The sequence below is a fragment of the Chiloscyllium plagiosum genome, unplaced genomic scaffold (assembly GCF_037043375.1).
Source record: "Chiloscyllium plagiosum isolate Xiang-an unplaced genomic scaffold, Cpla_swu_hap1 HiC_scaffold_10, whole genome shotgun sequence".
NCBI classification, from domain to species: domain Eukaryota; kingdom Metazoa; phylum Chordata; class Chondrichthyes; order Orectolobiformes; family Hemiscylliidae; genus Chiloscyllium; species Chiloscyllium plagiosum.
The window spans coordinates 911,257-936,669 of record NW_028270148.1 but is presented as its reverse complement, the minus strand read 5'-3'; the positions used below and the strand labels follow the sequence as shown (position 1 = coordinate 936,669).

The 25,413-nt window shown below is 44.6% G+C and overlaps 1 protein-coding gene across 1 annotated transcript in view; it reads left to right on the top strand.

The window, feature by feature from the left end:
- Window positions 1-25,413, top strand: part of gpn1 (GPN-loop GTPase 1) — a 48,346-nt gene that overhangs the window by 13,881 nt on the left and 9,052 nt on the right. Inside the window, exons 6-12 of the mRNA XM_043695201.2 lie at window positions 2,927-3,005; window positions 7,845-7,939; window positions 12,708-12,753; window positions 19,032-19,178; window positions 23,215-23,297; window positions 23,665-23,704; window positions 23,802-23,898. Of these exons, the coding sequence (XP_043551136.2) occupies window positions 2,927-3,005; window positions 7,845-7,939; window positions 12,708-12,753; window positions 19,032-19,178; window positions 23,215-23,297; window positions 23,665-23,704; window positions 23,802-23,898 (587 nt within the window). The remainder of the gene's footprint in view (window positions 1-2,926; window positions 3,006-7,844; window positions 7,940-12,707; window positions 12,754-19,031; window positions 19,179-23,214; window positions 23,298-23,664; window positions 23,705-23,801; window positions 23,899-25,413) is intronic.

Below are 25,413 nucleotides of genomic sequence, written 5' to 3'. Positions count from 1 at the left end.
ACCCGAGGCTGGAATCGAAACTGGGGCCTCTGATGCTGTGAGGCAGCAGTGCAAACCACTGAGCCACCGTGCCCCCTCTGTGCATCATGATGTGCTGTGGACCAGCTCTTGTTTCAGAATACCTGTATCCTTATTATTCTGCTATTGTATGTTTATAAGGACACTCTCAAAGTGTCATGGGGAATATGTCGAACGGCTCACAGACACTTTCAGAGGATATAGTGAGGACATTTAGATGGATACTGGACTGTGAGAAAGTGTTTGGAACTCATATCGAGCTGTGGTGACAGTGAGGCCATGGCATTAATTTGGGACCTGAGGGTGTAAGGCCAAAAAGAGCATCAAAGGCTGTATGGCCTCCAGTGGAGCGATCACTGACCTTCGCTAATTCAGTCTCAACAGTCAGCTGGGTTTTAGATTGATAGAGGGATATAAAGAGTGGGATTAGCTTTGATGAAAGCAGAGAGTGGGGTAAAAGGGTCCTTTTCAGGATGGTAGCTGGGGTCAACTGGTGTTCCACAAGGCTGAGTGTTGGGACCACTGTTTTAAAAAATTCTCAAGGTCAAGGACCAGGCTCGCAGGAAAGTAGTCTGACACAGAACAAACAGCCAAGAGGCGAGTCTGCTAGAATATAAGTGTTTTATTCCCCGCAGTGTCACCACAACCAGTCTCGTACTTACAACGGGTCTGGCTTATACTCACTCTACATGTTACCAAAACTGGGAGCCGTCAGTTCTCGTAGAGCGGTTGCCAACAACCCACGCTCGGCGGTTAAACGTAACCCCGGAGCAGACTCACCGAACTGGAGACTTTTTCAGCTGATATACTCTTTTCCAGATATAAACATTCATGTGAACAGCAGAGCAAGGCTAAAAAACACATTCCATTCTGGTTACATACAGATAAGAAGATTCACACGGGACTAAGCAACACCTCCATTCCGGTTAGATTCACACATGTATTGGGACATAATTTTTAACCGTTTCACCACATTCCACTGCTTGGAATTTTACACCACATTCCACTGCTTGGCCCAATACATGTGTTACATTATGATTCACACATGTATTGGGACATAATTTTACACCACAACCACATCTTTTCATGTATATATTTATGATCTAGATGAAGGAACTGAGGGCATTCTGGCTAGGTTTGCAGATGATACAAAGATAGGTAAAGGGGACAGATAGCGTTGAGAGGGTGGGGAGGCTGCAGGAGGATTTGGACAGGTTAGGAGAGTGGGCAAAGAAGTGGCAGATGGAGTACAACGTGGGAAAGTGTGAGGTGATGCACTTTGGTAGGAGGAGTAGAGGAATGGGCTATTTTCTAAATGGGGAGAAAATTCAGAAGTCTGAAGTGCAAAGAGACTTGGGAGTTCTAGTCCAGGATTCTCTCAAGGTAAACTTGGAGTTTGAGTCAGTGGTTAGGAAGGCAAATGGAATGAAGGCATTTATTTTGAAAGGACTAGAGAAAAAAAGCGGGGATGTACTTCTGAGACTCTGTAAGACTCCGGTCAGACCACATTTGGAGTATTGTGTGCAGTTTTGGGTCCCTTATCTCAGGAACGATGTCCTGGCCTTGGAGCGTGTTCAGAGGAGGTTCGCGAGAATGGTCCCAGGAATGAAAGGCTTAACATATCAGCAATGTTTGAAGACTCTGGGTTTATACACAGCGGAGTTTAGAAGGGTGAGGTGGGGGGGGTGAAATTGAAGGATATTGGCCAAAATTTGGCAGATAGAGTAATGACATGGATAAGTGTGAGGTTATCAAATTTGATTGGAAGAATAAAGAAGGAACTTATTATCTAAATGGAGAGAAACTTCAAAATGCTTTGGTGCAGAGGGGTCAGGGTGTTCTTGTGGATGCATCACAGCAAACTATGCAGGTCCAGCAAATAATAAGGAAGGCAGCTATAATTTTGGCATGTATTGCTCAAGGAAGAAGTATCAAAGCAGTGAAGTGTTGTTGCAACTGTACAAGCTGTTGGTGAAATTGCGTCAGGATACTGTGTATTGTTCTAGTCCCTTTAATTGAGGAAGAATGTAACTTCATTGGAGACAGTTCAGCGAAAGTTCATGAGATTAATTCCAGAGATGAAAGGGTTTGTTTTATGAAGAGACATTGAACATTTAGGCCTGTACTTGTTAGAGTTCAGAATGATGAGAAGAGATTTAATTGAGGTGTATAACTGTTAAAGGACGTTGACATAGTGGATGTAGAGAGGGTGTTTCCCCTTGTTGGACAATCTGGAACAGATTTAGATGAAGAGGTGGCAGATTTAAAATGGAGATGAAGAGGAATTATTTCTCTTAAAAGGTCATAAATCTGTGGAATTCACTATCCCAGAGTAAATTGGAGGAGATGGACAGATTATTTGTTGATAACAGGTTAAATAATTTAAGTGAGTAGGCAGGAAGGTTGAGGCTGAGATGAGATCAGACATGATTGTATTAAATGGCTGAGCAGCCTTGAGGGCTTGAATTGCCCACCTCTCCTTGTTCTTATGTTCTGATGTTTCCAGCATTTTCTGCTTTTATTTCAGAAGTCAATTCCCAACTTTATTTGATTAACATTTCCTGACAGTAGCTCCAAACAAAGATGTAACAGAAATCCTTGCCTTTATAAATAGACCAGAAGTATGAAAGATGAGGATTTATCTCCAGCTGGGGTATTGTTCTGGGCAGTGAAGGATTGAACTGAAACCTCATCTTCATACATTGTTAAACTTTTATTCAAAGGTGCATTATTTTGTTCTTTTGTGCCATGTGGATATTCTGGCAAGGCCAGTGTTTGTTGTCCACCCCCAGCTGCCCTTCAACTGAGGAGAGGGACATGACTGAGGGACATGTGTGATGTCAGGGACTAGACCTGGGATTGCTCTCCTTTGATTAATTAGGGGGTGTTGTCCCCTCATTTCTTTCAGGTTTGTTCTGATAGATACTCCTGGACAGATTGAAGTATTTACCTGGTCAGCTTCTGGAACCATCATCACAGAAGCTTTGGTAAGTATTAAAACATGGCGTGGAATTTGTGGATCACGTCCGCTCTTGTCCAACCAGTGGTACCATTTGTCCACAGCCCAATACATATAAATGTGCTGTACCCCTATCCTGGGAGTGTTTGATGGAGACAGTATCGATGAGTTTTGCCATTCCCCTGTGCTGTGAGGAGGGATTTCTTCTCTGAGGGTTGTGGGTCTTTGGAACTCCTTGCCACAGAGAACTGTGGGGACAGAGTCCTTGTATTCTTAAGGCTGAGATAATTTCTTGATCAATAGGGGAATCAAGGTCATGAGCAGGAAAGACGTGAGGAGTGTTAGATCAAGCATGATCCTATTGAATGGTGGAGTCAGGGTCATGGAGCCAATCAGCCTACTCCTGTTCCTATTCCTTATGGTTTCATGGACCTGTGTATCCTTATGCATCAGTTACTGAAGGTAAATGTGATAGGGGAGTCCAGAACTGGGGTGGGTCACAGTTTATGGAAATGGGTTTGACCATTTAGGGCTGAAAGGTGGAGAGATTTCTTCACCCAGAGAGCGTGATCTTGTGGAATTCTCTGCCACAGACAGCTGTCAAGGCCACACCAATTTCAAAAAGGAATTTGATATAAGCACTTGGGATAAAGGAATCCAAAGAGGATAGAGAGAAAGCAGGAACAGGCTATTGAGTTAGATGGATTCTGGATCAGTGGTGCTGGAAGAGCACAGCAATTCAGGCAGCATCTGAAAAGCTTTGAAATCGACGTTTCGGGCAAAAGCCCTTCATCAGGAATATATTCCTGATGAAGGGCTTTTGCCCGAAACGTCGATTTTGCTGCTCGTCGGATGCTGCCTGAATTGCTGTGCTCTTCCAGCACCACTGATCCAGAATCTGGTTTCCAGCATCTGCAGTCATTGTTTTTACCTTATTGAGTTAGATGAGCAGCCATCCTCAAAATGAATGGAGAAGCAGGATCGAAGGACTGAATGACCTACTTGTCATAATTTCTGTGTTTCTGTGAACACTCTTTCCTCTGTGTCCACTCTCCCAAAAACATGAATAATGTTTCTAGCTTGCCCTTAGCTGTTTGTTCAAGAAGAGACCCTACCTAACCATCTATTTCTGAGATGTATAACTTTGCATTTTTGATATTGTCCTTTTAATTAATCTTTTAATGATTTTGTAACCAGAACATTATGGTCTAAACAAGATTCGATGCATAACCTTCCTACTTTTAAATTCCATACCTTTAGAAATAAAGCCGAAGGCTTTGTTTGCTTTCTTAATGGCTTTGCTAATCTGTGCTGCACCATCCAGTGATTTGGTATAATTTGGATCTGCAATGCCTCCGTTCCTGTACTCCAGCTGGACTTGCAACATCTAAATAATGCATCAATTCCCTAAGATGTATACCACACATTTATGTGTTGGAAAGTATTTACCAATTATTTTTCCATTCTTGAAGTTTATTAATGTCCTCCTGTAATTTGATATGATGCTTTTGTAGTTGACAGCGAAGGGGGTTACCTCAGATTACAACAGGATCTGGACCAGATGGGCCAATGGGCTGAGAAGTGGCAGATGGAGTTTAATTCAGATAAATGCGAAGTGCTGCAGTTTGGGAAAGCAAATCTTAGCAGGTGTTATACACTTAATGGTAAGGCCCTAGGGAGTGTTGCTGAACAAAGAGACCTTGGAGTGCAGGTTCATAGCTCCTTGAAAGTGGAGTCACAGGTAGATAGGATAGTGAAGAAGGCGTTTGGTATATTTTCCTTTATTGGTCAGAGTATTGAGTACAGGAGATGGGAGGTCATGTTGCAGCTGTACAGGACATTGGTTAGGCCACTGTTGGAATATTGCGTGCAATTCTGGTCTCCTTCCTATCGGAAAGATGTTGTGAAACTTGAAAGGGTTCAGAAAAGATTTACAAGGAAGTTGCCAGGGTTGGAAATTTGAGCTATAGGGAGAGGCTGAACAGGCTGGAGCTGTTTTTCCTGGAGCGTTGGAGGCTGAGGGGTGACCTTATAGAGGTTCATAAAATTATGAGGGGTATGGATAGGATAAATAGGCAAAGCCTTTTCCCTGGGGTCGGGGAGTCCAGAACTAGAGAGCATAGGTTTAGGGTGAGAGGGGAAAGATGTAAAAGAGACCTAAGGGGCAACTTTTTCACATAGAGGGAGGTACGGGTATGGAATGAGCTGCCAGAGGATGTGGTGGAGGCTGGTACAATTGCAACATTTAAGAGGCATTTGGATGTGTACATGAATAGGAATGGTTTGGAGGGATATGGGCCGGGTGCTGGCAGATGGGACCAGATTGGGTTGGGATATCTGGTCGGCATGGACGGGTTGGACCAAAGGGTCTGTTTCCGTGCTGTACATCTGAGTCTATGACGTTTGTGTTCACTATCTCCACCACCCCTCTGTGTTCTAAGCTGATATCATTCACAAATGTAGAAATTGCATTCTTAATCCCAGTCTTCAAATCGTTAATGTAAATCATGAGCAGCCATGGTCCCAGCACTGATCTTACAGAGCCTTACCTCCTACCCTGAACTCTTTGACAACAGTCCTTTGTTCCCATTAGCTGCTTTCTGTTCTGAAGCCAGGCAGAGTTCTGTCTGCTGTGAGTTCCCTAACTCTATGATCTCAGGTCTTATTCCTTTATTTGTTATGGGACATCTTACTGAAGGCCTTTCACAAACTCAGATAAATTACATCCATGTATTACCATTGTCTATTTTCCCTTTTGAAATGCACATTATTTATTATTGCATTATTGCATTTCTGGAGATTCTTCTGTTCTCTCCTTTAGTGATGCTTCCACTAACTTTCCTACCATGTGACAGGGTAAAGAAGGATATGCTATTTACACTAGTTAGTACATCAGTAACTAGGGGTCACACCTTCGAGATTGTCAGCAAGAGAACTAGGAGTGAGATGAGGAGAAACTTCTTTACTCAGGGAGTTGTTAGGATTTGGAATGCACTGTCTGAGAGAATGGTGGAGGAGGTTTCAAAACCGAGCTGGATGTACAGGACATTGTATTATAACATGCGTTTCGTCAACACAAATTCGCTGTAACACAATTGATTAATTGGGAATGCCCATGTAGGTCAGTGGTGATGCATTTATGTCAGGAAGGTCGAGTTGTTGGTGGCTGGGAATATTGGGATACGGAGAAAGTTGCGAGGTGAATTGGTGTACGTGAAGCCTCCTCCTAGGTTAGGTTCATAATCTAGAAGGTCCTCCAAGACAGTGTGATATGGACTAGGCCAGACCACTCAAAACGTTCTTGAGCAGGCAACCCAGACCATAACTTTGCAATTTGTTTTGGTAAGTGTACAGTGAGAATTACCCAGAGTAGCTTAGCTAGGTTGACTACTAGGTTTTAAAACAGACAGAAATTTATTCACAAAATTACACAATGAAACACCAAGAACAGAATAAAGAACCCCGACAGAACTCAGCCTATCCAAACTAGACTTAATTATGCTGTTCCGAATATACACAACAGCCCCAATAAGCAAACCCCCTTAAAACACAGTTTAAAAAATGGAACAAATGCTTACAGGTTGAAGTTAGAAGGGCAGAAGGAGAGAGAGAGCCTATTCACACAGTCCACTGCTGAACTTCCAACTAGTTCTGGACTTGAGAGCTGACCACTCCCCTGTCATTATACAGGTCACTTCTAAAACATGACCACTTTGGCCTGAAGTCTCATCTGTTTACTTATAAACAAAAAGGTCCCTCAATACCCTTTAATCTCTGTACCAAACCAGTCTAATTGGAGCCAGGAGCATTTTATGACCCCTCTGAACAAAACCAAGGACACAGTCTCCTTGAGAAAAGGAACAACTTTTATAAAAAAGGGAGCAACATTGTGACAGATGTGAGAGTTGTACGTAAGTGGTAGAGTATGGGAAATGAGCTGTGGGTTAGCTTGATGCCCTAATCCTCTTCCCACCTCAAATCCATTCGCACCTACATGCTGTGACAATACAGTGAGGTATATTTTGTCATGGTTTTTTTGTGTAGAAAGGCTGAGACAGACATGCTGAACACTCTGTTCCAAGCCAACCAAATAAACAGCCTGTGAGACCTTGAGGTTTTATTTTTAAAAGTTGGAAAAAATAGAAGTGGCATGAGTGGGTGAGGTCACGTTCCCACTGACCCAGGATTTTAGTTTCAGCTTTCAGTAGTTGCTGGGGTCTTGAAGCTGGATGTGGAAGATGTTATTCCTCTCTCTCTGCAGCAGCTAGAATTTTGGCTTCTCTTCTTGCTGCTAGAATTGCATGTCAGACAATCTATTTTACTGAATTTGCCTTTGCCAAACGCGTGTTTATAGGATGTTACCATATTGGAACAGTTGCTGTTGAGTAATTAAATCATCTATTATTCTGTTAAGTTTTCCAGTAGAGTTAAATTATTCCAATTCTTCTTTCTTGCTTTAAGCTGGATAGTTTGACCAATGGAATTGCATCCAGAACACCACACCATACACTTAGCTTTTAAAAATAAGAAAACGTTAGGGTCTAGGCTATCTGCCTAATATATTTGAAGGGGTTTGGTCTGGTCCATAACAATGCCTCTCCTGTCAATCTCACAGACTTACTTATGTAGCTCATCCAATGCCCCAGCAATTCAGCGCAGCTTTTTTCCTGTAAATCTGTCAATACATCTTCCTCCTAATGTTCCCAGGCTCTGCTATATCTGCAACTGTACCCACGTTTTCCCACCTTTTTAATGCGAGCTTGAAATCTAGCAGCCTTCCAGGTCCCCTGTCTGCCACGGGGTATTAATGTTGGAACCTAATCCTGATTGTTTCTGTCTGTTATATTAACAGTGATTTTCTTCACAGGCTTCCACCTTCTCCACAGTTGTTGTCTATGTGATGGACACCTCACGCAGCACGAACCCAGTCACCTTCATGTCTAACATGCTGTATGCATGCAGGTATGTTCCCAAGCTGTGTACCGGGGAAGGAGCTGGTCCCCATGCTCTCCAGTGATGTGGGTGTCGCTGGAGAGGCACCTGTGTCCATGTTTTCATATCGTTGTGAAATAGAAGTGATAATGAATAATTGAGAACCAAAGAAAGCTCTAATGGGATTTGGTAACAATTGTAAATTGGACAAAATCTTACAGTTAGGATTTGATATTGTATATTAGGGCAGGTGATGGCCAAGTGATCACTGGTCTGTTCATCCAGATCCAGGTAATGTCCTGGGAACCTGAGTTCAAATCCTACCATGGCAGAGTGGTAATTAAGTGAGAATTGCACAAGTTGAATTGTCCTTTCTGATCTGCATGTGACAGAGCTCATATTTATCAACAAAACAAGGTACAACTTCTGGGTCTTTCTTCCATTTTCCATAGGATCCGTGTGTGTATTCTGTCAGATCTCAACACTGTCCATCTTTTTATCTTAAATACTTCCTTTCAATTTATTTCAATCTCTGTTATCTCACTTCTGGCCAGTTCAGTAGCAACTGCAGAACATCTAGAAGGGGGAGGGTGAACAGCCAGCAATCACGGGTGGCACAGTGGTTAGCACTGCTGCCTCACGGCACCAGAGACCCGGGTTCAATTCCCGCCTCAGGCGACTGACTGTGTGGAGTTTGCACATTCTCCCCGTGTCTGTGTGGGTTTCCTCCAGGTGCTCCGGTTTCCTCCCACAGTCCAAAGATGTGCAGGTCAGGTGAATTGGCCATACTAAATTGCCCATAGTGTTAGGTAAGGGGTAAATGTAGGGGTATGGGTGGGTTGTGCTTCGGCGGGTCGGTGTGGACTTGTTGGGCCGAAGGGCCTGTTTCCACACTGTAAGTAATCTAATCTAATTAATCTAATCTAATCTAATCAATGTTGAGGGTTGAAAAGAAATGAGCTCCTGCAGCATGAGTATAGGGAGTTGGGAAGATTAAAGAGGCAGGCTCGAGATAGTAATCCCTGCCACATGCTAGTGAGTACAGGAAATGGAAGATGAGTCAGGTGAAGACATGGCTGCAGAGATGGTGTAGGAGGGTGCCTTTTAGATCATTGGGACAACTTCTGGGAGTTGAATGGGTTGCACCTAAACTGGAATGAGTCCAGTTTCCTTGCTGGGAATTTGCTCATGCTGATGGGGAAGTTTTAAGCTGATTTGATGGGGAATGGAGCATAGAGGAAATATAAATTCAGACTCACTCGGTTGTGAAGAAATGCCAGTACAGTTCAGCAAGCAGAGAAATCATAGGCAGGGTAAGCTATTTGATAAGTGTAGAAAACTAAATCTTATCTATCTGAATGCAAGGAACTTGATTAGCAAGGCAGATGAACTTAGTGTTAATCAGCATGTTGGAATATGATATTGTTGCAATCGCTGAGTTATGGTTGAAGAAAGGACAGGACTGACAGCTTAACATTCCAGGGGACAGTAGTTTCACGTGGAGTAGTGAGCAAGTAAGTGAGTGAGGTATTGATAAAGGAAACCACTACTGCAGTAATGAGGGCGGATGTTGCAGAAGAGTCATCAAATGAGGCCATCGAGGTAAAGCTTAGACATAAGCAAAGGGTCAGTTACCTTGCTGGGATTATAATACAGGCCTCCCAATAATCAGAGGGAGGTAAGGTAGCAGATATGTAAGCGGAAAGGTGTGAGAGAAACAGGGTTCCAGTTTGAGGGGACTTCAACTTTGCTAACATTAATTAGGATTGCCTTAGTGTGAAAGAATCAGATGCAATTTTTTAAATGCATCCAAGGAAGCCTTTTTGTGCCAATGTAGGTAGTTCCCCCAAGAGATGAGTCAGTGTGTTTCTGTAAGAGTGAAGGGCAAGGACATGAAGTGCAGGGAACCCTGAATGTCAAGGGAGATCGCGAGTTTGCGAAAGGGAAATGAGCAAACATACCAGGCAGGGCGTTGTTTAAAAAATAAATTTAGAGGGCAAAATGTATTTTAGAAATGAGATCAAGAAAAACCTCAAGGCTTTTTAAAGGTAGATTAAGAGTAAGAGGATTACCAGGAAAATGGTGGAACCGATTAGAAACCAAAAGGGCAATCTGTGCATGGAGCCAGTGGAGATAGGTGAGGTCTTAACTGAACTTCTCATCTGAATTCACAGAGGAGAGAGACGTATTGTCAGTGGAAATGTCATTTGGGACGGTGAGATTCTGGAACATGTTACGGTTAATAAGGAGGAGGTATTAGATATGTTAGTAGGCATACAGGTGCACAAATACCCAGGGCCTGATGAAGTATATCCCAGGAAGGCAAGAGAAGAGATTCCTGCTGACCTGGCAGAGATACTTAATACCTCGTTGGCCGTGGGTGAAGTGCCAGCTGACTGGAGGGTAGCTTTGCTGAAGAAGGGCAGCAAGGATAGACCAGGTAATTACAGAGCAGTTAATCTGGCATCAGTGGTAAGGATATTGTTGGAAAAAAATTCTGAAGGACAAGATAAATCAGTATTTTGAAATGCAGAGATTGATCAGGGATAGTCAGCATGGTTTGTTCAAAGGGGATCCTGTCTGATTAATTGAATTGAGTTTTTTGAAGAGGTGACTAACTATGTTGATGAGGGTAGCACAGTTGATGTGGTTTATATGGACTTCATGTTGGCTTTTGACAAGGTCTCACATGGAAAGCTGGTGCAAACGACAAGAGCCCATGGGATGCAAGGCATGTTGGCTAACTGGATCCAAAACTAGCTTATAAATAAGAAGTAAAGAGTGATGGTAGAGGGTTGTCATTGTAATTGGAAGTCTGTGACCATCAAGATGTACCACAGGGATCAGTGCTGGGACCCTTGACCCTTGCTGTTTGTTATGTACAATAACAACTTGGATATGGATGTCACAGGTATAATTAGTAAGTTTGCAGATGATATGAAAATTGGTGGTGGTGTTGATAGTGAGGAGGATGGTCTCAGGCTCCAGTCTGATATTGATCAGCTGGTAATTTGGGCAGAGCAATGATAGAGTTTAAACCTGTATTTTGGGAGGTGTAATAAGGGAAGGATATCCACAATGAATGGTAGGTTCCTAGAGAGTACTGAGGAGCAAAGGGACCTTGGTGTACAGGTCCTTAGATCCCTGAAAATGTCAGCACAGGGAGATGGCATATGAGATATTTGCCTTCATTAACCAGGGCATAGACTATAGGAACAGGGAAGTCCTATTACAACTTGATAAAACCTTGGTTAGGGCACAGATGGAATATTGAGTACAGTTACGCTCGCTGCATTGTTGGAAAGATGCGATTGCACTGGAGGTGGTGCAGAGGAGATTAACCAGGATGTTGCTTTGGATGAAAAGTCTCAGTTATGACGGGAGGCTGAGGGAGTTCTGATTGAGGTATTCAAAGTTATGAGACAGACTAAGTCATGAGAGTCTCTTCCTCATGGCAGATGTTTCAGACGGCAGAGGTTTATGGTGAGGAGCAACTGGCTTTGAGGAGATATGAAGAGAGAGAAAATTCACCCAGACGGTGATAGAAATAACGAATGTGCTGCATGAGAGGGTGGTAGAATCATAGAATCCCTACAGTGTGAAAACAGGCCATTTGGCCTATCGAGTCCCCACCAACTCTCCTGAAGAGTACCTCACCCAGACACTCCACTCTACGCAATTCCTGCAACCCTGTATTCCCCATAGCTAACCCAGCTAGTACTGTCCCAACATTTCAGAAACATCTGGATGAGCACTTAAAATTGCAGAGGTAAAAACAATGACTGCAGATGCTGGAAACCAGATTCTGGATCAGTGGTGCTGGAAGAGCACAGCAATTCAGGCAGCATCTGAGGACAGGCAAAATCGACGTTTCGGGCAAAAGCCTCAGTTTCCTGATGAAGGGCTTTTGCCCGAAACGTCGATTTTGCCTGTCCTCGGATGCTGCCTGAATTGCTGTGCTCTTCCAGCACCACTGACTTAAAATTGCAGGACATGATAGGCTACAGACCAAGTGCAGGTAAATGGAATTACTGTTGTTTGGTGTTTGTTAGTCAGCACAGATGTGATGGACCAAAGGGCCTGTTTCTATTCTGTGTGCCTCTGACTCAGTGTTTATCTCTCCTTATTTTCAAAATCTTGTTTCCTTTCCTCTTGTCCCATGCCTCATTTCACAACTCATTCATACTGATAGGTTTAAACAGTCCTGACTCCTCCTCGTCATATTTCTCTCTTGTCACGCTTATTCTTTCTTTATTTTTTTCTTAATCTCTTATGCATCTATATGAGCCATATATGCTCCTTAATTTCAGTTTGCTGCAACCTCTTTATTGTCTGAAGCTTGAAGTAGTGTCATTAATTAAAGATCAGCAACATTTCAGTCACCCCCTATGACAATATTTTGTACCTCTGTCACAGTCATGTTGATCCTTTCCTCACCTTTCTGACATCTTCCTCTGGTGTAATCTGATGCTCTGGTCTCTATATAAATTATTTTCCTTTACTATTTTAACTTTGTACAATTTAAGAATTGGATTCCCACTTGAGATTCCTTCCTACCTCAGCAATTAATTCAAATCTTTGACAGCAGTCTTATTGTTATTCCTAATAATTTATTTGATTTTCCTCCCATAATGGAGGGGGGAGTAGACTCTGAAACAACTCTGCTAGTAGTGCAGTCCCTTTGTATTTCATCTCTGTTTGTTTCTGTAAATCTTTTACAAAAGTCTGTTGGTTGTACATTTTCAGGCTTTACAAGGGCCTGTGTGCTAAATTAAAATGTCAATCGTTCCTCTTTCAGTATTCTGTACAAGACCAGACTGCCATTCATTGTCATCATGAATAAGGTAAGAATCACTTAGGTTGGGACAATATAAGGATCACACAGTGACGTTGCACTCCAATGATCTATGTTCAGATGTGTCCAACTGAATAAAAATCACCTAGGGGCTGTAAAGTAATTAGGTCCAAGGTAGTCCCAGTCCAGTTACTCAGGATGTGCAATGGCTGGGCTTGGTTGCAGGAAATACTGACTTGTATTTGTACTGATCTTTCAAAGGTGGATCTTGGCCACATTTAGTCAGAGTGTATGGGGAACTTTATTGGGTATCTAGCTGAATGTTGTACCCAGGCTGGAAGTGTTTGGTGGGGACAATATAGAGGGAAGAGAAAGTGAGGTCTGCAGATGCTGGAGATCAGAGCTGAAAATGTGTTGCTGGAACAGCGCAGCAGGTCAGGCAGCATCCAGGGAACAGGAGAATCGACGTTTCGGGCATAAACAATATAGAGGGAGCTTTATTCTATATTCTTGAGTTTAATGTGGATAAATGCAAAGTTATTCATTTGAATTGGAGAATAGAAAGGCAGCTTATTATCTAAGTGTAGAGAAACATCAGAGTGCTTTGGTGCAGAGGGATCTGGGTGTCCTCATATGTTAATCAGAGAGAACTATTATGCAGATACAGCTGGTAATAAGGAAGGCAGCAGGGGGTTTGTTATTTATTGCTTAAAGAATAAAACTGGGGAAATGTCCCTTCAATTATCCAGCCGGCTGGAGTATTGCTTACAACTCTGGTCACCTTTCTTGGGGAGGGATGTAATTGCGTTGGAGACAAGTCAGAGGAGTTCACTCGATTAATTCCAGAGAGGAGGGGTTTGCTTTGGGCAGAAAGTCAGCATTTTAGGACTATTCTTGCTGGAGTTTAGAATAATGAAACAAAATCTAACTGAGACCTATATCTGAAGGAGATTGACAAAGTAGACATTGAGAGGATGCATGGGGTAACCTAGAATGTGAGGTCATAGTTTGAGGAGAAAGGGTGGCAGATTTAAAACAGAGATGAGGAAGAATGACTTCCAAAGGGTTGTGAATCTGTGGCTCGAGGGGCTGAATTGTGAACTCCTGCTCCTGGTTCTTATCTGTCTAACCACGTGCTGTCCCTGGGAATGGGGCCAGTGTCAAGGTAGTTTTACTTTGACTTTAAAAGAGTAGACAGAACTTTACTCTTTGCCTATCAAACAGTACTGCGCGGGGATAGTTACAGTGTTGAGGGAGCTTTACAGGTATACCTGAACAGTTCTGTTCTTGTCCTGGGAATATTTGTTGGGATAACACAAGTTGAGTTTCACTGTGCATCTAACCTTTCCGGTAAGTAGAAACGTATGGGACAGTGCAGAGAAATACTTGACAGACATGCAAAATGTTAATTGGGGTTGAGGATATGAGTGGTTTTTGAAAAAAATGAGCTGAAAGGATATGGAGAAAAGTTCAGGGTATGGGTGAGGACAGGTTAAGCAGTGATCGTCATGTGGAGATTGGATTCGGGAGTGATGTAAGGGGAGGGAGCTGTGTAGCCACTGCATGCAGTTGTTGGAAATGTGATGAGTGGGAAAATTAACATCTGAACAAGCGGTTTGTTATGCCTGGAGCCTCCTGGTCTTTTTTAATGCAGGAGATATCCAGTTGCTGTGACTGTACACTGATCATGACCTTGCACCTGTGACATTTACACTGATCATTACCCTGTTCCTGTGACTGTGCACTGATCATTACCCTGTTCCTGTGACTGTGCACTGATCATTACCCTGTTCCTGTGACTGTGCACTGATCATTACCCTGTTCCTGTGACTGTGCACTGATCATTACCCTGTTCCTGTGACTGTGCACTGATCATTACCCTGTTCCTGTGACTGTGCACTGATCATTACCCTGTTCCTGTGACTGTGCACTGATCATTACCCTGTTCCTGTGACTGTGCACTGATCATTACCCGGTTCCTGTGACTGTGCACTGATCATTACCCTGTTCCTGTGACTGTGCACTGATCATTACCCTGTTCCTGTGACTGTGCACTGATCATTACCCTGTTCCTGTGACTGTGCACTGATCATTACCCTGTTCCTGTGACTGGACACTGATCATTACCCGGTTCCTGTGACTGGACACTGATCATTCCCCGGTTCCTGTGACTGGACACTGATCATTACCCGGTTCCTGTGACTGGACACTGATCATTACCCTGTTCCTGTGACTGTGCACTGATCATTACCCTGTTCCTGTGACTGGACACTGTTCATTACCCTGTAACTGTGACTGTACACTGATCATTACCCTGTTTCTGTGGCTGGACCCTGCTCATTACCCAGTTACTGTGACTGGACACTGATCATTACCCAGTTACTGTGACTGGACACTGATCAATCCCCTGTTCCTGTGACTGAACACTGTTCTTTACCCTGTTCCTGTGACTGTGCACTGATCATTACCCGGTTCCTGTGACTGTGCACTGATCATTACCCGGTTCCTGTGACTGTGCACTGATCATTACCCTGTTCCTGTGACTGTGCACTGATCATTACCCTGTTCCTGTGACTGTGCACTGATCATTACCCGGTTCCTGTGACTGGACACTGATCATTACCCTGTTACTGTGACTGGACACTGATCATTACCCAGTTCCTGTGACTGTGCACTGATCATTACCCTGTTCCTGTGACTGGACACTGTTCATTACCCTGTAACTGTGACTGTACACTGATCATTACCCTGTTTCTGTGGCTGGACCCTGCTCATTACCCAGTTACTGTGACTGGACACTGATCATTACCCAGTTACTGTGACTGGACACTGATCAATCCCCTGTTCCTGTGACTGAACACTGTTCTTTACCCTGTTCCTGTGACTGTGCACTGATCATTACCCGGTTCCTGTGACTGTGCACTGATCATTACCCGGTTCCTGTGACTGTACACTGATCATTACCCTGTTCCTGTGACTGGACACTGATCATTCCCCTGTTCCTGTGACTGGACACTGATCATTCCACTGTTCCTGTGACTGTACACTGATCATTCCTCTGTTACTGTGACTGGACACTGATCATTACCCAGTTCCTGTGACTGGACACTTCTTTACCCTGTTCCCGTGACTGTGCACTGATCATTACCCTGTTCCTGTGACTGTACACTGATCATTCCCCTGTTCCTGTGACTGGACACTGATCATTCCCCTGTTCCTGTGACTGGACACTGCTCATTTCCCGGTTCCTGTGACTGGACACTGCTCATTCCCCTGTTCCTGTGACTGGACACTGTTCACTACCCTGTTCCTGTGACTGTATACTGATCATTCCCCTGTTCCTGTGACTGGACACTGTTCATTACCCTGTTCCTGTGACTGGACACTGCTCATTCCCCGGTTCCTGTGACTGGACACTGATCATTACCCAGTTCCTGTGACTGGACACTGCTCATTCCCCGGTTCCTGTGACTGGACACTGATCATTACCCTGTTCCTGTGACTGTATACTGATCATTCCCCTGTTCCTGTGACTGGACACTGTTCATTACCCTGTTCCTGTGACTGGACACTGCTCATTCCCCGGTTCCTGTGACTGGACACTGATCATTACCCAGTTCCTGTGACTGGACACTGCTCATTCCCCGGTTCCTGTGACTGGACACTGATCATTACCCGGTTCCTGTGACTGTGCACTGATCATTACCCTGTTCCTGTGACTGGACACTGATCATTACCCTGTTCCTGTGACTGTACACTGATCATTAACCTGTTCCTGTGACTTGACACTGATCATTCCCCTGTTCCTGTGACTGGACACTGCTCATTTCCCGGTTCCTGTGACTGGACACTGCTCATTCCCCTGTTCCTGTGACTGGACACTGTTCACTACCCTGTTCCTGTGACTGTATACTGATCATTCCCCTGTTCCTGTGACTGGACACTGTTCATTACCCTGTTACTGTGACTGGACACTGATCATTACCCTGTTCCTGTGACTGTGCACTGATCATTACCCTGTTCCTGTGACTGGACACTGTTCATTACCCTGTAACTGTGACTGTACACTGATCATTACCCTGTTTCTGTGGCTGGACCCTGCTCATTACCCAGTTACTGTGACTGGACACTGATCATTACCCAGTTACTGTGACTGGACACTGATCAATCCCCTGTTCCTGTGACTGAACACTGTTCTTTACCCTGTTCCTGTGACTGTGCACTGATCATTACCCGGTTCCTGTGACTGTGCACTGATCATTACCCGGTTCCTGTGACTGTACACTGATCATTACCCTGTTCCTGTGACTGGACACTGATCATTCCCCTGTTCCTGTGACTGGACACTGATCATTCCACTGTTCCTGTGACTGTACACTGATCATTCCTCTGTTACTGTGACTGGACACTGATCATTACCCAGTTCCTGTGACTGGACACTTCTTTACCCTGTTCCCGTGACTGTGCACTGATCATTACCCTGTTCCTGTGACTGGACACTGATCATTACCCTGTTCCTGTGACTGTACACTGATCATTAACCTGTTCCTGTGACTGGACACTGATCATTCCCCTGTTCCTGTGACTGGACACTGCTCATTTCCCGGTTCCTGTGACTGGACACTGCTCATTCCCCTGTTCCTGTGACTGCACACTGTTCACTACCCTGTTCCTGTGACTGTATACTGATCATTCCCCTGTTCCTGTGACTGGACACTGTTCATTACCCTGTTCCTGTGACTGGACACTGCTCATTCCCCGGTTCCTGTGACTGGACACTGATCATTACCCAGTTCCTGTGACTGGACACTGCTCATTCCCCGGTTCCTGTGACTGGACACTGATCATTACCCTGTTCCTGTGACTGTATACTGATCATTCCCCTGTTCCTGTGACTGGACACTGTTCATTACCCTGTTCCTGTGACTGGACACTGCTCATTCCTCGGTTCCTGTGACTGGACACTGATCATTACCCAGTTCCTGTGACTGGACACTGCTCATTCCCCGGTTCCTGTGACTGGACACTGATCATTACCCGGTTCCTGTGACTGTGCACTGATCATTACCCTGTTCCTGTGACTGGACACTGATCATTACCCTGTTCCTGTGACTGTACACTGATCATTAACCTGTTCCTGTGACTGGACACTGCTCATTCCCCGGTTCCTGTGACTGGACACTGATCATTACCCAGTTCCTGTGACTGGACACTGCTCATTCCCCGGTTCCTGTGACTGGACACTGATCATTACCCGGTTCCTGTGACTGGACACTGATCATTACCCAGTTCCTGTGACTGTCCTGTGATCATTACCATGTTCCTGTGACTGTGCACTGATCATTACCGTATTCCTGTGACTGTCCTGTGATCGTTACCGTGTTCCTGTGACTGAACACTGCTCATTACCCTGTTCCTGTGATCATTACCCTGCTCCTGTGACTGAATACTGCTCATTATCCTGTTCCTGTGACCATTATCCTGTTCCTGTGTCTGGACGCTGTTCGTTAACCTGTTCCTGTGACTGTCCTGTGATCATTATCCTGTTCCTGTGACTGTCCTGTGATCGTTACCGTGTTCCTGTGACTGAACGCTGCTCATTACCCTGTTCCTGTGATCATTACCCTGCTCCTGTGACTGGATACTGCTCATTATCCTGTTCCTGTGACTGTCCTGTGATCATTATCCTATTCCTGTGTCTGGACGCTGATCATTCCCCTGTTCCTGTGACTGTCCTGTGATCATTACCCTGTTCCTGTGACTGGACGCTGATCATTACCCTGTTCCTGTGACTGTCCTGTGATCATTCCCCTGTTCCTGTGACTGGACACTGATCATTACCCAGTTCCTGTGACTGTCCTGTGGTCATTACCGTATTCCTGTGACTGTCCTATGATCGATACCATGTTCCTGTGACTGTCCTGTGATTGTTACCATGTTCCTGTGACTGGACGCTGTTCATTACCCTGTTCCTGTGATCATTACCCTGTTCCTGTGTCTGGACGCTGTTCGTTATCCTGTTCCTGTGACTGTCCTGTGATCATTACCGTATTCCTGTGACTGTCCTGTGATCGTTACCGTGTTCCTGTGACTGGATGCTGCTCATTACCCTGTTCCTGTGATCATTACCCTGCTCCTGTGACTGGATACTGCTCATTATCCTGTTCCTGTGACTGTCCTGTGATCATTATCCTGTTCCTGTGACTGGACGCTGATCATTACCTTGTTTCTATACTCTGATCGTTACCTTGTTGCTGTGATTTTACACGGACATTACCCAGTTGCTTTGACTGTACACTGATCATTACCTTGTTCCTGTGACTTTAGATTGATATTGTTGATCATTCCTTTGCCGTGGAGTGGATGAAAGATTTTGAAACTTTTCAGGATGCACTGAACCAGGAGACGACTTTTGCCAGTAATCTGACCCGTTCCATGAGTCTTGTCCTGGATGAGTTCTACAGTCAGCTCCGGGTAAATTGCCTGCAAATTCGAGCACACCCTGAATCCTTCTCCGTTATACCCTCCTTATCTCCAATTTTATTCTGTCTCACTTCATGTCAATTGGAAGTTATGTTCAGACTCTCTGTTTTCTCGTCATTCTCTAGAACTAACTTATCATAACTGTTGGGTTCATGATAGTCATGAGCCGCGATGCATACAGAAAAGAACAGAGAGCTGAAGGGCAGAGAGAATATGAGAACATCAGCCAACAAAAGGAAACCCAAAGTCTATGTCCCTAAATATAAATTGGTAATTAAGAGGGTGGTTGGCATCATTCAAGCCGGTGGAGAGTTTCACAAAGTTTCCCCGTGAGTTCAGGCCTCCATAATGTCACTCCTCTGTTCACATTGAGGATACCATCTGTTGTATTATGTGGCACTGTCACTGTGCTAAATGGGACAGATTACAAACAGATCTAGCAACTCAAATCTGGGCATCCATTTGTGCTATGGGCCATTAAAAGCAGCAGAATTGTACACTAGTTAATCTATAACTTTATAACTCAGAATATCCCCTAGTCAACCATTACTATCAGGCCGGGAGATTGACCCTGGTGCAATGGAGGGTGCAGGAGGAGCAACACCAGGTGTACCTGAAGATATGGTGTCAACATGGCGAAGCCACCAAACAGGACTGTCTGTGCTAAACAGCATAAGAGCCAAGAGAATCCAAAACAATAGTAACTCCTTGGTCAGAAACTCAACTGGACTCACCACATAAACACAGTGGCTCCAAGAACAGGTCAGACACTAGGGATATTGCAGGGAGTAACTCACCTCCTGACTCGCCAAAGCCTGTCCACCAGCTACAAGGCGCAAGTCAGGAGTGTGTTGGGATACTCCCAAACTTACCTGAATGGGGGTAGCTCCAACAACACTCAAGAAGCTTGGCACCGTCCAGGATGAAGCAGCCTGCACCAAATCCACACACACCCACTCTCTCCCTCACTGACGCACAGTAACGGCAACAGTGTGTACTGTCTACAAGACGCACTGCAGAAACTCACCAAACATCTTTAGCACCTTCCAAACCCACAACTGCTTTGATCTGGAAGGACAGGAGAGCAGATACATGGGGACACCACCACATGCAAGCTCCCCTCCAAGCCACTCACTATCCTGACTTGGAAATAATTTGCCTTTACTGTCTCTGGGCCAAACTCTTGGAGTTCCCTCCCTAATGGCATTGTGGGTCAACCCCACAGTAGGTGGACTGCAGTGGTTCAAGAAGGCAGCTCACCCCCAAATTCTCAAGGACAACGAGAGAGGAGTAATAAATGCTGGCCAGCCAGCAATGCCCACCATCCACACCGTCCATCACTTACTGATGTTCAAACTTTGACTAATAGGATGCGAATTAGATAGATTGAATTTGTTCAGCTTTTTGTACAGAACATAAATGGGCAGTTTTTCATATTGCCAGGTAAATGCCGTTCCTAAAGATACAGTGAAGCAGCTTTTCTAGGGATGTGGCTAGTTCTGAAGCTCAAATTGTTTGTATTATTACCTGAATATTTTTGGGATCCACAGGCTTTTCAGTACCCTGTGCCTTCAACTGTCTTTTTTTTATATATCATGCAGTGCATATCGCGTTGGCTGGAAACTGGTGTCTGTGATACTGGGAAGCCAAAATAGGTCACTCACTTTATATTTCTGGTTAAAGCTGGATGGAAATGCTTTAGTTTTACCTTCTGTATTGTGCAGGGCCTACACCATTATTAAGGATGGGATGATCATGGAGTTTACTCTTCCAGTAGGTCACTGAATTATTGACCATCAATCAGGGTTAGGTAGGTAGGTAAGGACTAGGAGCAGGAAAAGGCAGTTCAACACCTTGAGCATGCTCCTCCATGAAATGCAACCGTCATAACTAGATGTGACAGGTCTTTGATCTGATCCATTGTTCTGGGATTATTTCCCTATTTCTGTAACTTCCTGCCTTTGCTGTTTAGCCTGTGTAGTGGTTTGTTTTGTAGCTTCACTATGTCGGCCTTGCATGTTTAGAGTCTATGCCCCACCTTGTGCACTTGTTGAAGAAAAGGACTGACCCTGACTTGATCATGGTAATGTGAGGAATATGTCAAACCATAAAGTTACAGATTATAGTGAAACAGACCTGCTGCTGCCCGGGTCCCACTGCTGCTCCAAGCAAAGTGTCCTTTCATGACTAATAGTTACAGGCTGCCTTTTGAAAATGCCCCCCCCCCCCCCCCCACCCCATTTCCAATTCTTTGACTTCTATTAGTTAACCAATCCTCAATCTGTTGTATAGGAGAAAGTGAGGACTGCAGATGCTGGAGATCAGAGTCAAAAAGTGTGGTGCTGGAAAAGCACAGCTGGTCAGGCTGCATCCGAGGAGCAGGAGAGTCTTCACATTCCTGATGAAGAGCTTATGCTTGAAATGTTGACCCTCCTCCTCGGATGCTGCCTGACTGGATGGGCTTTTCCAGCATTGCACCTTTTTGATGTAATCTATTGTGTTCTGAGGAAGGGTCAGTCAACCTGAAAGGTTAACTCTGATTTCTCTCCTGACCTGCTGAGCTTTTCCAGCAATTTCTGTTTTTGTTCCTCAATCTATTCTAATGCACTATGCCAACACCATGGGTTCTTATCTCATTAAGTCACCTTATTTGCAGTATCATATAAAACATCTTTGAGAAACTAAATATATTACATTGACTGAAACCCTTTATCTCTCCTTGATACCTCAGAAATCTGTAATACATTTGTCAGGCATTATTGCCTTTCTTAAACCTTTGCTGACGCTGCTTGAATTTATTATGGGTTTCCAAATGTTGTGCTTTTGCTTCCTTTGCAATTAACATTTACGTTTCCCCGCAACAGATGTGGAGGTTTTGTAGAGAATACAGGAACAGTTTACCAGGATGTTACCAGGTTTGAAGGGTATTAACGATAAGGAGAGATTGGACAAACTTGGTTTGTTTTCACTTGAACGTTGAAGGATGAGAAACAATCTGATAAAAGCTTACACAACTGAGAGAAGCATGGATAGAGTGGATAGTCAAAGTCTTTTCTCCAGGGTAGAAATATCAACCCAGGAGACATCGGTTTGGGGTAAAAGGGAATAGGTTTTACACAGAGGGTGTTCAGTGCCTGGAATGTGCTGATAGGAGAGATGGAGGCAGATCCAGAACATCTAAGGCATCTTGACAGATACATGAGTCGACAGGGAAAATGGAGTGTGGAGAGGGAAAATGTTTTTTAGTTGAGAAAAGCATCATATCTCTCTGCAGTTTTGGTGGGCCCAAGGGCCGGATCTATGCTGTACTGTTCTTTGTGCTAAACTAACTAGCCTATAATTACCTGTTTTTTGTCTCTTTTTAAATAAAGATATTACATTAGCAGTTTTCCAATCTTCTGTTAATTACTGGAGCAAGAAACTGGGTTAGTTACAATTGTGAATGTGCCAGCTGAAGCAGATTTTGTGGCTGCACCCCGTGAGGTGAGGTATAGGGATCGCAGTGGATGCTGTATAATTGATTATGTTCCTAGGTGAGGTTTTAGACAGATTGTTGGGTCTTGGAAATGAGATGACTTAGGGAGTGGGCAGTAATGTGGAGTTGAAGCCTGAGGTCAGTCGTGATTATGGTGAATGGCAGGTTAGGCCTGTCGGGCTGTGTATAGCCTACTCTTCCCACCTCTCGTACTTGAGAGTTGCACTAATTGCAAAGCACACTCAAGGAGCTGGAATAGTCATGGTGGGCCAAATGGCCACCATGTAGTCTGTTACATTCCATTGATAATGAGCAGTACTGAAGTAAAGAGAGGAGACATGATACAATTCTCTGCTGTCCAATCTGCTTTGCTGACAATTTCATTGGGGTGGGATCAGACTCTGCATTAAACCCCTCTCTCCCCTCTTTGTTGAATATTGTGTTGGTATGTGGTTACACCAGAAAATGGGGTGTCGGTGGAGGTACAGGAAGACAAGGGTGGACTGACATTTGTCCTCTTGGCTGTTCTCTAACTCTTGTTGTTTCTGTCAGGTGGTTGGCGTTTCCGCAGTGGATGGCACTGGGATGGATGGCTTTCTCCAGCAGGTCGCTGATGCTGCGGCTGAGTATGAAACGTGAGCACAGAGATGATATTTGGTTGGGTGTTGATGTGATTGAGAAGAAGCAGTAACCTTACTCACAGGGATGGGGGTCCTAAACCCAGTGCAAAGTTGGGCCTGGGTATCTGGGTGTCTCAGCCTGGAAAACCTTCAGCTGAGGGTGTATCCCCGGAGCTGCCACTGACCTGGGTTACAAGGACTGTCTTTATGTGATGGTTAATGGGGAAATGATGTTATGACTTAAGATCAAGAGGGTGTCTGTGCATGAGAGATGTACAGGGGGTTGTTTGTGTGTGTACGCACTGAGGGGAGACTCTGGTTTAATGCTGTTAGGTGACAGATTGTGATACTAGTTATTTAAACTCTGTTCATCTCCCCACAGTGAATATCGACCACATTATGAGAGACTGCGACAGGATCTGGTGAGTGCATTGTTCGACAGAGAGAACAGGACCCAGTACCTTCACTCTGGCCCCCTTGCTCAGCCTGCTTCATCCATGTTGTTCTGCTGTGTTCCAGGCTGAGGCAGAGGTGAAGAAGAAAGAGGAGCAGCTGGAGCAGTTACGGAGGGACATGGGGGATGTTGCTGTGGATTCCAGCCATGTTCATGCTAATGGTAGGTGGGACTAGGAAAGAAAGAGGATGTTGTGGTCAGTCATGATAATATGAATGCTCATGGAGGGATTGTACATCAAAGGAAACACACTGGTGATTTTAAGAGTCATTTGATAGCACAGTAGGAACATAAAAACAGGTTCCCTTATATTGACTGGGACATGCTTAGTTGTGGTGGTTCTGTTCGCCGAGCTGGGAATTTGTGCTGCAGACATTTCGCCCCCTGTCTACGTGACATCCTCAGTGCTTGGGAGCCTCCTGTGAAGCGTTCTGTGATCTTTCCTCCGGTATTTATAGTGATTTGTACCTGCCGCTTCCAGTTGTCAGTTCCAGCTGTCCGCTGCAGTGGCCGGTATATTGGGTCCAGGTCAATGTGCTTATTGATTGAATCTGTGGATGAGTGCTGTGCCTCTAGGAATTCCCTGGCTGTTCTCTGTTTGGCTTGTCCTATAATAGTAATGTTGTCCCAGTCGAATTCATGTTGCTTGTCATCTGCATGTGTGGCTACTAAGGATAGCTGGTCGTGTCGTTTCGTGGCTAGTTGGTGTTCATGGATGCGGATCGTTAGCTGTCTTCCTGTTTGTCCTATGTAGTGTTTTGTGCAGTCCTTGCATGGGATTTTGTACACTACGTTGGTTTTGCTCATGCTGGGTATCGGGTCCTTCGTTCTGGTGAGTTGTTTTCTGCGAGTGGCTGTTGGTTTGTGTGCTAGTGGTCGCAATAGTCTGGCTCCCAAGCACTGAGGATGTCACCTAGACAGGGGATGAAACATCTGCAACACAAATTCCCAGCTCGGCGAACAGAACCACAACAACGAGCACCCGAGCTACAAATCTTCTCACAAACTTTGAACACCTATGGGCGAGAGACGCTAAGACAAGCCAGGAAATGGGAATCCTGCACTAACCGCCTAAGCGCCACATACAAACAACTCCGGTTCCTGCATGAATGCCGAAAGAATCGAATCCTTCCACCATGTGTCAGATACAGACCACCAGTCAACAATCCACAAGCCAGGGACACAGCCAAACAGAACGGATTCAGGATGATCCAGGTAATGATTACAGACGCTCACAACAGACTTCACAGATACAGACATGAAATTGCGCGCCAAAAGTCGTTAATTTCAAAAACCACTAATCAGGAATGGACTCGGACCATAGAACAGGCCGTCACCATAGGACAGAACAGGACCACACACCGCAAAAAAACGGCACTAAAAGAAAAAATGGCCAAACTAACACACAACGAAGAGGACACCACAACACACACCTGGGTTAAAAACCTCTCCCACAGACAGCTCACAGACACGGAAAGAACAATACTGCCCAAGGGACTCAACTACAATCACAGGGATGCCAAGACAGCAGACTTCCTAGCAGTACTAGAATGCACACTCAGGAACAATAGAAAGACAGAAGAGACACAACAAACAGTGAGGCAAAGTATTGTACCCCTGATAACAAGGAAAAGACAAACACATAACCTCAACACCAAGGAGAGGGAAGCACTAAAA